Raw genomic sequence first — 14,133 nt, forward strand, 5'->3', positions numbered from 1 at the left:
TAAAGACGGAGAGAAAGAAAGAAAGAAAGAAGACGGAGAGAAGGAAAGAAAGAAAGAAAGAAAGAAAGAAAGAAAGAAAGAACGAAAGAAGACAGAGAGAAAGAAAGAATGAAAGAAAGAAGATGGAGAGAAGGAAAGAAAGAAAAGAAAGAAAGAAAAGAAAAAAGAAAAGAAAGGAAAGAAAAAGAAAAGAAAGAAAAGAAAAGAGAAGAAGACGGAGAGAAAGAAAGAATGAAAGAAAGAAGATGGACAGAAAGAAAGAAAAGAAAGAAAAAAGAAAAAAGAGAAGAAAGAAAAAGAAAGAAAAGAAAGAAGACGAGAGAGAAAGAAAGAAAGAAAGAAGGTCGAGAGACAGAAAGAAAGAAGATGGAGAGAAAAAAGAAAGAAAGAAAGAAAGAAAGAAAGAAGACGGAGAGAAAGAAAGAAAGAAAGAAGGTCGAGAGACAGAAAGAAAGAAGATGGAGAGAAAAAAAGAAAGAAAGAAGAAAGAAAGAAAGGAAGAAAGAAAGAAAGAAAGAAGACGGAGAGAAAGAAAGAATGAAAGAAAGAAGATGGAGAGAAGGAAAGAAAGAAAGAAAGAAAGAAAAAAAGAAGGAAAGAAAGGAAAGAAAGGAAAGAAAGGAAAGAAAGAATAAAGATGGAGAGAAAGAAAGAAAGAAGACGGAGAGAAAGAAAGAAAGAAAGAAAGAAAGAAAGAAAGAAAGAAAGAAAGAAAGAAAGAAAGAAGAAGAAAGAAAGAAAGAAAGAAAGAAGAAGAAGGAAGAAGACAGAAGAAAGAAAGAAGATGGAGAGAAAAAAAGAAAGAGAAAAAGAAGAAAAAAAAGACAAGAAGAAAGAAAGAAAGAAAGAAGAAAGAAAGAAAGAAGACAGAGAGAAAGGAAGAATTAAAGAAAGAAAGACGGAAAGAAAGAAAGAAAGAAAGAAGATGAGAGAATGAAAGAAAGAAAGAAAGAAAGAATGAATGAAAGAAAGATGATGAGAGAAAGAAAAAAGGAAAGAAAGATAGAAGAGGAGAGAAAGAAAGAAAGAAAGGAAGAAAGAAAGAAGATGGAGAGAAGGAAAGAAAGAAAGAAAGAAAGAAAGAAAGAAAGAAAGAGAGAAAGAAAGAAAAAGAAAAGAAAGAAAAGAAGATGGAGAGAAAGAAAGAAGGAAAGAAGAGGGAGAGAAAGAAAGAAAGAAAGAAGGAAAGAAAGAAGATGGAGAGAAAAAAGACAGAAAGATGGAGAAAAAAACATAGATAGATAGATAGATAGATAGATAGATAGATAGATAGATAGATAGATAGATAGATAGATAGATAGATAGATAGATAGATAGATAGATAGAAACAAACCTTTCACTCTGAGTATCACTTGTTTCTCCATCAGTATCTTTCCCTCCTTGTCGTAGACTCTACAGGTGTAGGTGTTGGTGTCTCCATCTGTGGGGTATTTCAGGGTCAGACTGAGGTCTCCAGTTTCCAGCAGGTCTTCATTCATCTTCGTTCTGTTTCTATAAATCTGGTTCTGTTCTTCAGGACGGTCAGAACCGTTCTCATACACATGGACCTTCCTGTTGTCTCTGTCCATCCACTCCACTCTAGTGTCTCCAGGCAGCTCTGTGGTTCTGAAGGACAGCTGGACAGACTCCGCCCCTGAATCCACCTCCACCTGGAGGACTGAGAGGACAACACATCACACCATCAGCTGTAGAGACAGCAGCAAGAAAGACAGAAAGAAAGAAAGAAAGAAAGAAAGAAAGAAAGAAAGAAAGAAAGAAAGAAAGAAAGAAAGAAAGAAAGAAAGAAAGACATAAAGAAGAAAGACAGAAAGAAAGAAGACAGAGAGAAAGAAGATGGAGAGAAAGAAAGAAAGAAAGAAAGAAAGACAGAAAGAAAGATGGAGAGAAAGAAAGAAAGAAAGAAAGATGGAGAGAAAGAAAAAATTAAAGAAAGAAAGAAGATGGAAAGAAAGATGGAGAGAAAGAAATAAAGAAAGAAAGAAGACTGAGAGAAAGAAAGAAGGAAAGAAAGAATGAGAGAAAGAAAGAAGACAGAGAGAAAGAAAGAATTAAAGAAATAAATAAAGAAGAAAGAAAGAAAGAAAGAAAGAAAGAAAGAAAGAAAGAAAGAAAGAAAGAAAGAAAGAAAGAAAGAAAGAAAGAAAGAAGATGGAGAGAGAGAAAGAAAGAAAGAATGAATTAAAGAAAGAAAAATAAAGAAAGAAAGAAGTTGGAAAGAAAGAAAGAAAGAAAGAAAGAAAGAAAGAAAGAAAGAAAGAAAGAAAGAAAGAAAGAAAGAAAGAGAAAGAAAGAAGATGGAGAGAGAGAAAGAAAGAAAGAATGAATTAAAGAAAGAAAGAAAGAATGAAAGAAAGAAAGAAAGAAAGAAAGAAAGAAAGAAAGAAAGAAAGAAGATGGAGAGAAAGAAAGAAGGAAAGAAGATGGAGAGAAAGAAAGAAAGAAAGAAGGAAAGAAAGAAGATGGAGAGAAAAAAGACAGAAAGATGGAGAAAAAAACATAGATAGATAGATAGATAGATAGATAGATAGATAGATAGATAGATAGATAGATAGATAGATAGATAGATAGATAGATAGATAGATAGATAGATAGATAGAAACAAACCTTTCACTCTGAGCTCCACTTGTTTCTCCATCAGTATCTTTCCCTTCTTGTCGTAGACTCTACAGGTGTAGGTGTTGGTGTCTCCATCTGTGGGGTATTTCAGGGTCAGACTGAGGTCTCCAGTTTCCAGCAGGTCTTCATTCATCTTCGTTCTGTTTCTATAAATCTGGTTCTGTTCTTCAGGACGGTCAGAACCATTCCCATACACATGGACCTTCCTGTTGTCTCCGTCCATCCACTCCACTCTAGTGTCTCCAGGCAGCTCTGTGGTTCTGAAGGGCAGCTGGACAGACTCCGCCCCTGGATCCACCTCCACCACCTGGAGGACTGAGAGGACAACACATCACACCATCAGCTGTAGAGACAGCAGCAAGAAAGAAAGAAAGAAAGAAAGAAAGAAAGAAAGAAAGAAAGAAAGAAAGAAGATGGAGAGAAGGAACGAATTAAAGAAAGAAATAATTAAAGAAAGAAAGAAAGAAAGAAAGAAAGAAAGAAAGAAAGAAAGAAAGAAAGAAAGAAAGAACGATGGAGAGAAAGAAAGAAGATAGATAGATAGATAGATAGATAGATAGATAGATAGATAGATAGATAGATAGATAGATAGATAGATAGATAGATAGATAGATAGATAGATAGATAGATAGATAGATAGATAGATAGAAACCTTTTACATTGATCTTCACTTGTTTCTTCATCAGTATCTTTCTCTCCTTGTCGTAGACTCTACAGATGTAGGTGTCGGTGTCTCCATCTGTGGGGTGTTTCAGGGTCAGACTGAGGTCTCCAGTTTTCAGATTTTTCATCATCTTCGTTCTGTTTCTATAAATCTGGTTCTGTTCTTCAGGACGGTCAGAACCGTTCTCATACACATGGACCTTCCTGTTGTCTCCATCCGTCCACACCACTCTAGTGTCTTTAGGAAGGCGAGTTATGGTTTTGCAGGGCAGCTGGACAGACTCCGCCCCTGAATCCACCTCCACCTGGAGGACTGAGAGGACAACACATCACACCATCAGCTGTAGCAGCAGCAGCAGCAGCAGCAGCTCTGATGGTAACAGGACGTCTCTGTCCGTCCTCGTCTCTGTGTCTCATGCTGGTGGAGGACTCTCAGTGTCCAGTTTGTTGGAGGACGTGGATCAACCAGGTGACCTGAGCTCACCTGGCGTCTCTCTCACCTCCGACACAAACCACTGGAAACTAGTTTGAGACTGAACACCAGTTTTCTTCTTCAGTTACCAAAGAAGAAGTCAGGAACTAATGAGGAACCAACCAGATGAATGGATGAGGAAGAACCCTAACCCTCTGCTCTGGTTCTACTGGGACTGGGAGAGACCTGGACTCATGAGCTCAGAGCTTCTCAAATCCAGCTCAGGTCCTGATTGAGGACGTCAGGAGCTTCTGATTAGAGCTGGATTGTGTCTGTGTTTGTTCCTGATGTGTTCCTGACTCGCTCCTTGGTAACTAGTCAAAGCTCCTGGTTTGATGAAGACTTTCTGATTCTGGAACTAAACCTGGAACTTTCTCTTCATCTCTCTGTAGCAGCTGTTTGAATCTGAACAAGGACAGATGTTACCATCAGCATTATGGGTAGTGTAGTAGTAGAGACTCACCTGACATGAAGTAGTGTCGACAATGAAACAAAAGACCCCCAACGACACCAAGAACAACTACCAGGAGAAACAGGAGAACCCCAAGAACTTTAGGCCAGACTGGAGGTGGTTCTGTGGAGAAACATAAAGAACATCATGACCTCTGACCTCTGACCTGTATCTTCATGATCTAATCATTTAGTTTCTCTGGATGTTATTACCTTGTTTCCACTGCTACTGTGTGACATTTAATTCTAACATAAAACTAGAGAGCAGGACTGGTTTCACTGATCTACGTGATATTGTCTGAATTAGCAACATCCTGACGTATTCTGGTAGTTTCATCACTGATTACAGAAGGTTTAATCTATTAACAGTTGTCATTGCTGTTTGGTGAATGGATCAGACGATCACTGACAGTAAAATAAAAATAATAAAGGACTCAACCTCTTATTAAACATGAGATGTGTGTGGACAGTGTGAGACAGAGACTGAAGGACTCTGACTTGGACCAAAGCCTTAGAGGTGGAAACCCTACAAATGTCAGCTGTGTGCGATCATACAGTAAACTGGTTTGTTGCTGACCTTTGACCAGCAGCTGTAGGGCTGCCAGTCTCCGTTCGTTTCCAAACGCTCTGATGGAGCAGATGTAGGTTGCGTTGTCAGAGAGGCGGGGTTTCCTCAGATTCAGGCTGAAGTCTCCAGTGCTCAGAGCGTCCGTCTTCATGGAGGTTCGGTCGCTGTAAAGATGGTTTTGGTTTTTCAGTTGATCACCTGACGTCTGACGCTGGTGGACGGTTGAAGGACTGAGGTCGTAGCGGATCCACTCCACCGTGGGGGACAGAGGAACAGAAGAGTCTTGACAGGGCAACAGGACTGACTCCGCCCCCTCCAACACCTCCACAGCCAGGGTATGATGGGAAACTGAGGACACAAGAGACAGAATCATGAATCAGCTGGTTTAATAATAACTCTCACATGGAGGAACTGAAGCAGCTTCACATGTTTAATTCATGGTCCAGAGTTCCTGATGGACTTTGGTAAATATTTGCAGATTGTTCTTCAGCTCATAGGTGACTGTCTGATATGTGATGAGACTGAACCAGAACCCTTCATCACAAATACACATTTCTATTCAACGTAACCCCAGAGACACACTGAGGACTGGTGTGTGTGTTTGTGTCCTTGAGACTTCCTCTTGAGGACCAGAATGAAGTCCTGCTTATTGGATGAGATCAGAGATGTGTCTGTGACTCCAACAATAAAACAGCTCCTGATCAACACTTGATCAGAAACTGTTTGGCCTTGAGTCTTTGTTTTCCTGTGAAACCACATGTTGAGGTTTGTTTCTGACCTTTGACCTGTAGATGTACGTCTGTCACTCTCCGGTCTTCTCTCCCATCACTGATGGAGCAGGTGTAGTTGCCGCTGTCAGAGAGGTGGGGTTTTCTCAGAGTGAGGCTGAAGTCTCTAGTGTCCAGAGCATCAGGTGTCATCGATGTCCTCCCCCTGTAATCCTGGTTCTGACCTTTAAATTCATCTGTTTCTCCTCGTTTGTGGATTAATTTGGGACTGAGATCGTTCCGGGTCCAAATCACTGTGGGGTTGTCCACAGGTAAAAAACCTGAATACTGACAGGGTATCAGGACAGACTCCGCCTCCTCATTCACCTCCACCACACCTGCCAGGGCATGCTGGGAAACTGAGAGGACACACAAAGACAAACAGAAATCAGCTGTTATTATCCTTTAGTATGTCTCTGTTTCTGGTTCTCAGTAATGTGGCATCTGGTCGAGGAAACTACTCGTCAACATCCCCCCATGAAGAGATGAAACAACATTTTCACCTCCTGAACTCACCAACTGACAGTTTCACTATAAAATACATTTTAAACATTTGTAAATGTTTTTGTCCAATGTTTCAACCAAATGCTGGTTAAAATTTGTCTGGCCAGTTTGGCCGGTGATACATGAGCCAATGACGTCAGTCAGAGTTGTTCTACTGTTCTCTGTCATTTGTCCCCCTGCCTACATTTCCCATGAACACTGCTGTAATGTTGCGTAATGACGTGTCAGACACTCACTGGTGCAGGAACGCTACAGTCTGCAGTGCAACCAGCGCTAGAAACCATGGAAACAAACGTGTCCACCAGAAAACACAAAGAAGAAGAAGAATAAGGAATGGACTCGGAGTGAGGACAGGGACGTAGAGACGTTAGGGACATGTCTCTACTAATATCCAGCCACTATTGGGTCTTCATTACCAATACAACCGCCGTCCATAGTGTTTAGTTAATGATTACAGAACACAAAGGTTAACAGTCGGTCTCTGCTAGAAGTCCCACCTCAAACCTAAATGACTAACTGATTGGCTGTCCCGGTTTTTACTGGAAAAGTAATGGCGTTCTGGACCAACCCGGAGGTGAGGGCTTTTCTGTCCTTGTTGGGAGAAGACAGTTTACAGCAGGAGTTTGAAAACCTTGTCATTCTGAAAGGTCCTGTACAACTCCAGTCATTATAATTATACCGACACGAGAGCAGAAAGTTAAAAGTGATCAGTTTACTACTAGTCAAAAACACTCATCTCATTTAGTCAAAACATCCTGCTTTGCACCTGGCGCTGCATCATGACGATTTTTTTCTGACCAATCAGTAGTAAGAGTTGGTCCAGGGTTGGTACAGAACGACATTGCTTTTCTGGGCTTCACATCTGCTTTCAACATAATAATTGCACAGACACTGGTTCATAAACTTAATTTACTTGGACTGAACTCCTCCCTGTGCAACTGGGTCATGGACTTCCTGTCAATCAGGCTGCAGACTGTGAGGATCAACAACATCTCCTCCTCTATCATCACCCTCAGCACTGGCTCCCCCCACAGCTGTGTGCTGAGCCCTCTTCTGTTCACTCTGTTCACGTATGACTGCTCAGCCAGATAACCTGGCTGTCACATTATTTGCAGACGACACAGCAGTGGTTGGAAGAGATGTCTGGTTGGAGTGTAGTCGCATTCCCATCATCTCTATGACCTACTGCTGCTGACTAGGTTAGATAGTAGCTGAGACATGTTACTTCTACAGTGTCAGCTTTACTCTGACAGGTTCAGACAGGTGTTGGTGAGGTGTGTCTCTACTGTCAGTTCTGAAGAAAGAGGAAGACTTTCAGTTTCCTCATACTTTCATACCTGTTCATCCAGTTTGTGTGAGGTGCAGCAGTCTCACTCTGAACGGAAACTAAACTAAAACCCAGCAACACCTCAACACACACACACGGACACACACACACCGACTTACATTTACAAAATTAAGTAAACGCTGCATTTTTCTAATTCTATTTGTTTTCTCTTTTATTTATGAACATTTGCATCAGTCAGTTTTGACCTGTTTGTGTCAACTCTTTACTTCATGTAAATGAGGTTCATTTTAATAAATACAGGTGTAAAAGAAGTTTAAAACTAGTGATAATGAGTCAGAATGAAGTTGACTAAAAACATGCAACACACAATGGTGTAATCATTTTACACAATAATGAATAAAACTAATCAAACAGGGTCAAAGTGTAAATAAATTACAGGAAATAACTATGGATGGATACAGATACTGGTACTGATGCGAGGCGCTCAGTGCGTTTACATGCAGAGCTTAATGGAGCTATGCTCAAACTTTCTGACTACAGTCCTTGTCCCAGTTTACATGCAGCGCAAGAAAGGTTCTTCTACTCTCTGTTTACCTTCTTCTGGATGTTTTTGTTCCGGGGTCAGACGCCAGCTCAGTGGTTGTGGAGCATGAACACACGCATTATCCGATTGCAAACTGCTGTTACCGTCTACATGCTGGAGAAAATCGAATTCCAATCGCATTATCTGAGTGTCTCAATTGGATAATGAGAACTCCAATTTTAATTGGAGTAACGTGTTCACATGCACATAAGTTCTCCTGTTAGGACTTCAGGTGGCGCCATGTTGGAGAAGACAGCATAAAAAGTTAGCTCTCGAAGAAACCAATTAAAACTGGCTCTTTTAAACATCATTAACAACGGAAAGTGGACCAAAGTCAAGGAAACCTGTCAATGAAAGTCAACAACAACAACAAAAAATGAAATGGATGGAGACAAGGTCTAAAAAGAGAACGCGAACATTGAGGAGACGGACTCGGCGAGGGGAGCCATGCCGGAGAAGGGACTCGTCGGCGGGGAACAGGACTCTGTAATATTGGCGGAGCTACGCAAGTTAAGACAAGAGCAAACAGAAGCGGAGACTGAAAACAATAAAGCTCTGGTGAGACTAGAAACTAATATAAAGGAGCTGGAGCAGAGAACTGTGGACGTGGAAGAAAGGTTGGGGGAGACTGAAGACAGGGCGGCTGGAAAGATCAGTCGCCTTTCTTCTTCACCAAGAGGCCATGTTAACTGCAAAATGTGACGACTTGGAATCAAGGTGGAGGCGCAACAACATGCGGATACATGGGATCCCGGAGGGAGCAGAGAGAGACGACACCATAGGATGTGTGACTGACTTCATCCGCATCGAAAGAGCGCATCGCTGCTAAATGCCAAACCGATAGAGAGCACGACCCCCCCGACCCCGCCAGCCATCATCACCCACTTTATTGATCACCAGGTGAAACACCGCATCATACAGCAAGCATGGAAACAAAAAATAACACGAGGGACGGACCATCTACTTCAACCAAGATTACACTAACGAGATACAGAAGAAGAGGAAACTAGGAGAAGGAGAAAAACATGAAGGCACAGTCTCCATATCCTGCAAAACTGAAGGTGTTTGTGGAAACAGGGACTAAGACATTCACCACACTGATGGAGGCTGCACCTAATACAAGAAACTCACCTGAGTGAGAATGGACATAAAACTGAGAAGGGAATGGCTAAACCAAGTTTTCCATGCTTCATATGGCAAGAAAAGGGGGGTGGTCACACTAATGAATAAATCTTTACCTTTTTCTGCAGAGAAAGTGATTAAAGATGACATGGGGAGATATATCATGGTGTTGGCACAATAGGAGAAATGACTATTTCGATATTAAACATCTACGCCCCAAATGAGGAGAATGAAATATTTGTCAAAAACGCAGCTAATATAGTTTCCAGTAATGGACAAGGGATGATAATTATGGCGGGGGATTTTAATACTATACAGGATGGTAAATTAGACAGGCTGCCATCAGAGAAGGGACCAAGTACAAAAACATCCAGAGTCCTAAATAATGTTATGAAAGAATTAGGCCTTATTGATCCATGGAGACATAATGATCCTAAAGGAAAGGACTTTACCTTCTTTTCTAACCCACATGCTAGTTACTGGAGGATAGACTTTTTCACTTTACACAAAGTCAGGAATTGCAGTATAGAGTCTATAACTTTAAGTGGTCACGCCCCCATCATACTATCTCTTGAGCTGGGCAGCGAATCCTTCTTCAGGTACTGGAGACTCAATGTGTGGATCCTATCAGATGAGAAGGTAATCAAAGAACTAAAGCAACATTTAAAGGAATATTTTCAAATAAATGACAATGGCGACGTCTCACCATCAACTTTGTGGGAGGGAGGAAAAGCAGTCACAAGAGGGAAAATAATAGAAATAACATCCAGATGGAAAAAAGCTCGATTGAAACATCGAGGAAAACTAGAAAGCAAGATCAGAGAGTTGGAGTTAGAACATAAAAGGACATCTAACAGCTCCATTCTTCCCAGATTAAAAAAAAAAATAGGCTTGAGTTAGATAAAATAGTTTATAAAAATCCCAAATCACGGATCAGAGTCAATGGCTGTTGCTCAGAATTTTTGTACCTCAAAAGAGGAGTCAGGCAAGGAGACTGTCTGAGTCCGCTGCTGTTTGCTGCAAGTATTGAATCGTTAGCAGAGTCAATAAGACAAAAATAAAAACATAGAAGGCATAAAAGATGAGGGGGACATAGAACATAAAACGTTGTTATTTGCAGACGATTTACTAACATATATAAGTGAGCCCTCCACGTCTACACCAGCTTCACTAGACAACTTTAAGGAATATGGTGAAATATCAGGGGATTAGACGAATGAAGCCAAATCAACAGCTGTGATGCTCTCAGGACATTGTCCAGGGGAACTTAAAGATGAGGTCCACTTTAAATGGACCGAAAGAGGGTTTAGATACCTGGGTATAATTATCACTCCTGGTACAGCTCAGCTATTTGAGGCTAACTGTGGGAAACTGATGATTGAGATAAAGAATGATTTGGCTGGATGGGAGATTTTGCCATTGACTCTGCTGGGAAGAGTAGAAGCAGTAAGAATGAATATATAAGGTTATATAATATAAGATTATTGTTGTTATTCCAGTCGTTGCCCATGTGATCTCTGGAGCTTTTCTAAAAAAACTGGACAAAATCATGTCAAAATTCTTATGGCAAAATAAAAAAGTGAGAATTAAATACAAGACGCTTCTCAGCAAAAAAGAGAAGGGAGGGTTGAATTTACCAACTTAAGAAATTACTATTGGGCAGCACAACTCAGAGCCTTAATTATGTGGATCACTGAAGAGAAAGATTCGATATGGGTGGAGATGGAGCAAAATGCATTGTCAAAATGTGTCTTTAGAATCACTCCTGTTTTTGAACGAGAGGACTTGGAAGAGACTCGGGATGGGAAACGAATGGATCAGGGGAACAATGAAAACTTGGTCAGCAGTACGACAGAACCTGAAACTGTGGAACTCTGTAAGCAGGGCTACTAAAATAGCAAAGAACCCAGACTTTGTACCATCTGTCATGGATTCAGGATTTAACAAATGGACAGAAAAAGGAATAATACATATTGACCAAATGTTTCAGGGACAAACAATGAAATCATTTACACAACTTCAAAAAGAATTTAACTTACCAGCACATGACTTTTACAAATTCCTACAGCACAGAGATTATCTACAGAAACACCAGGAATGGAAGAACATTTGTAAGACACCATCTAAGTTAGAGGAATGTTCTGGTCATATTGTTACTACCTGTCACCTGTTACTACCTGTCACCTGTTACTACCTGTCACTTTGCACTTCCAGTTATCTTACATAATCAAGTACTTATATGCATATATTATACCTATATGATATATAGTATATTATATCCTCTTGTGTGTGTGTGTGTGCGTGTGTATATATATATGTACATGGATTATGCATATGTTTACATATTATATATTGCAATTATGTATGGCCACCTTGCACATGACACATTGCTCCTTTACACATATGTATCTTGTATCTTTTGTTTTCTAAGTGTCTTTGTCCTATTCTGTGTTTTTACCTTTGCCTTTATTTTAATACCTCAGTTTTTTATTCTATTGTATTTTATTGTACCCAAACACCGGACTGCTGTGACGACCTAATTTCCCTTTGGGGATGAATGAAGTAATCCATCCATCCATCCATCCATCCATCCATCCATCCATCCAAAGAGGGACATAAACTAACTAATAGCCCAACATGGAGGGAGTTTGATTGGAAAGTGTAGATGTGTTACTTTTACACCCCATTTATTACATGGAAATACAGCGATACAACTGATCTATGCTGGAGGGAGTGTGGACTGGTGGGTGACTCCACCCACATATTCTGGGATTGCCCAAAAATACAGGACTTTTGGAAGAACATTCAGAAGGAGATTAAACTGATTTGGGTATTGAGTTCCCTCTGGAACCAGCACTTTACATTTAGAGTATAGTTCCTGACAATATGACAGATAAAAACTCTAAATATTTACTGAGAATCCTGCTGCTGATCACAAAAAAAGACAATAACAGCTTCCTGGTTGAAAGCGCAGCCCCCAAACATAACGCAATGGAGAGACAGGGTAAAAAGGTGTTTATCATGGAGAAAATCACAGCAAGACTACAGCTGGAAACTAATGTGTTTGATAGGAGATGGTCATTAATAGGGCAGGCAACGCCAGAACTCTAGTCACCTCCATTTTTATTTTATTTATTTTAATTTATTCTATTAATATAGCAGTGTGTTTCCTTTCCTTTTTCTTTCTTTACTGAATTGTTGTAGTTTTTTCTCTTACTTGTAAAGTACTTGTACTTTTTATTGTTGTTTTTTTTTTCACTTGTACAGGACTCGTACTAAGATTTAATAATGGTAAAGAATAACGGAACGTGGAGGTGGATTGGAATACGAACGTATTAAGTACAAGAATAATAAGTTCAAAGATCTGGTCAGTGAGAGGATAGGGAATGGAAAAGACTTTTAAAGAGCAAAGGTAACTGTGTAACATACATGTCCTATGTTGTTGAGTTTGTGTTTGTTTGTATGTGTCAAATAAAAAATAAGTTCCAAAAAAAAAACTTCCATGTAAACGCACTGAGTGACACCAGACTGATCTGGTTCCAGTGAGTTTTTAATTAGCTTAGCATCCTTAGCGCTATTGCTGTGACGCCATGTCAGTTTTTCTCCTGCATGGAAGTGAACTTTCAAAATGTCTAAGGACAAACGTTTGTCAAAAGCTGTGGTGTCAGGAAAGGTTGGTTGTATGGAAGGAGCTCGGAGTAGGACAACATGAAGTGAGGCTGAAAGGACAGAAAGCTCTGCAGACGGCAGGTAATCCAAAAACACAGCGAAAAACCACAAGGAGACAAGGACACTGAATGTCTACAGCACGGTGGAGGGAAAGCTTAGATACACAAGATGGCCGAGCAGCCTGGACGTTGAGATACGCCCACCCAACTCTCTGCTACCTGTTAGCTCAGGCTAACCCTCAGGCTGTCTGAACATGGGGTTGATCAGATGTTCTAGATCCAGTCAAACGATACGTTGTCTTCTGAACATAGTTTTAGTTTCTACTCACATGTAAAGACAGACAGGACGACGCTCAGTAAAGTCAACCAGAGTGATGCAGATGTCCCAGTAGACATGTTGTCTTCTGTTGATCCTCACTGATCTGGTTCTGACTTGAATCTATCAACCTGACTAGATCACATTTAATGGACATTTGAAATAAAGCTCAAAGTCTCTGACGCTGACGACGAATCGTCTCTTTCAGCCGCTTGATCTCAATAAACCCAAAAGATCTAGTGACGGAGGTGGAGCGATAAAACCATGGAGGGATGGGCGGTAGACCATAAAGAAATATGTCACTACAAAACGAAAGTACAGAGAGTCTCAGTGTGTGACTGATAATGATCTACAACCTGTCAATCATTGTCTACCTACTAAAGTTCACCACCACGTAGAGAGCTTCCAAATGAATGAAGACAACGTAAAGTTATATTTCTCATTTCTACATTAATGATAAAACTACAACTGTATGAAGGAGGAAACATGTTCCAGGTTTCTGTCACATGACGTCTCTAACCAGGATGAAGCAGAAATAAAACATGAACGAACAGGACCGACCAGTCTTCAGAGGAGAGTGCGCATGCGTCTGTTCTGCTGCAGCTTTTCTACTAAATCACGTGACTTCAGGTGAACTGAGGACATTCACTCTTCTACATATGATGATTTCATTCATCTATGCTCATCTTCATGGTCCTTTCTCATCTTGGATCATTACATGTCCTTTTAGTTTCAGTCTTTATCAGATCAAATCTCTCTTAAAGGAAAACTGTTCAGTTTTACTGGTCTCAACAGTCACCATGTGGTCACCTACCAGCAGGTATGAAGGTATTTATATCACTCCCTCTCTTGTCATGACCCATTACTTCTCCTGTGTGGTGTTCATGGCAGAGTGCAGTGGATGTGAGGGGAGGGTTTATAGATGATGGAGATGGAGAAGCTGAAACTTTTTGAACAACTCATCACTATACAATTACATGTGGCGACATCTGCTGGATCAAATTATACATAGCATCAAGATTCAAGAATCATTTATAGTCATTATGTGTTAAGTTTGTGGGTGGCAGCTCCTGACTAAACACGCATAATACATAACCCACACAACATGTGACTCAT

The 14,133-nt window shown here is 40.4% G+C and overlaps 1 protein-coding gene across 1 annotated transcript in view; it reads right to left on the minus strand.

Annotated features, from left to right (window-relative positions):
• Positions 1-13,233, minus strand: part of LOC125009175 (butyrophilin subfamily 1 member A1-like) — a 17,777-nt gene extending 4,544 nt beyond the window's left edge. The window contains exons 1-6 of the mRNA XM_047586894.1: positions 13,031-13,233; positions 5,548-5,895; positions 4,779-5,117; positions 4,215-4,325; positions 3,269-3,592; positions 2,605-2,931 (exon numbers count right to left, since the gene is read on the minus strand). Coding sequence (XP_047442850.1) covers positions 2,605-2,931; positions 3,269-3,592; positions 4,215-4,325; positions 4,779-5,117; positions 5,548-5,895; positions 13,031-13,097 — 1,516 coding nt within the window. The 5' untranslated portion in view covers positions 13,098-13,233. The remainder of the gene's footprint in view (positions 1-2,604; positions 2,932-3,268; positions 3,593-4,214; positions 4,326-4,778; positions 5,118-5,547; positions 5,896-13,030) is intronic.
• Positions 13,234-14,133: the final 900 nt, after the last annotated feature.

The sequence above is a fragment of the Mugil cephalus genome, chromosome 1 (assembly GCF_022458985.1).
Source record: "Mugil cephalus isolate CIBA_MC_2020 chromosome 1, CIBA_Mcephalus_1.1, whole genome shotgun sequence".
Classification (NCBI taxonomy): domain Eukaryota; kingdom Metazoa; phylum Chordata; class Actinopteri; order Mugiliformes; family Mugilidae; genus Mugil; species Mugil cephalus.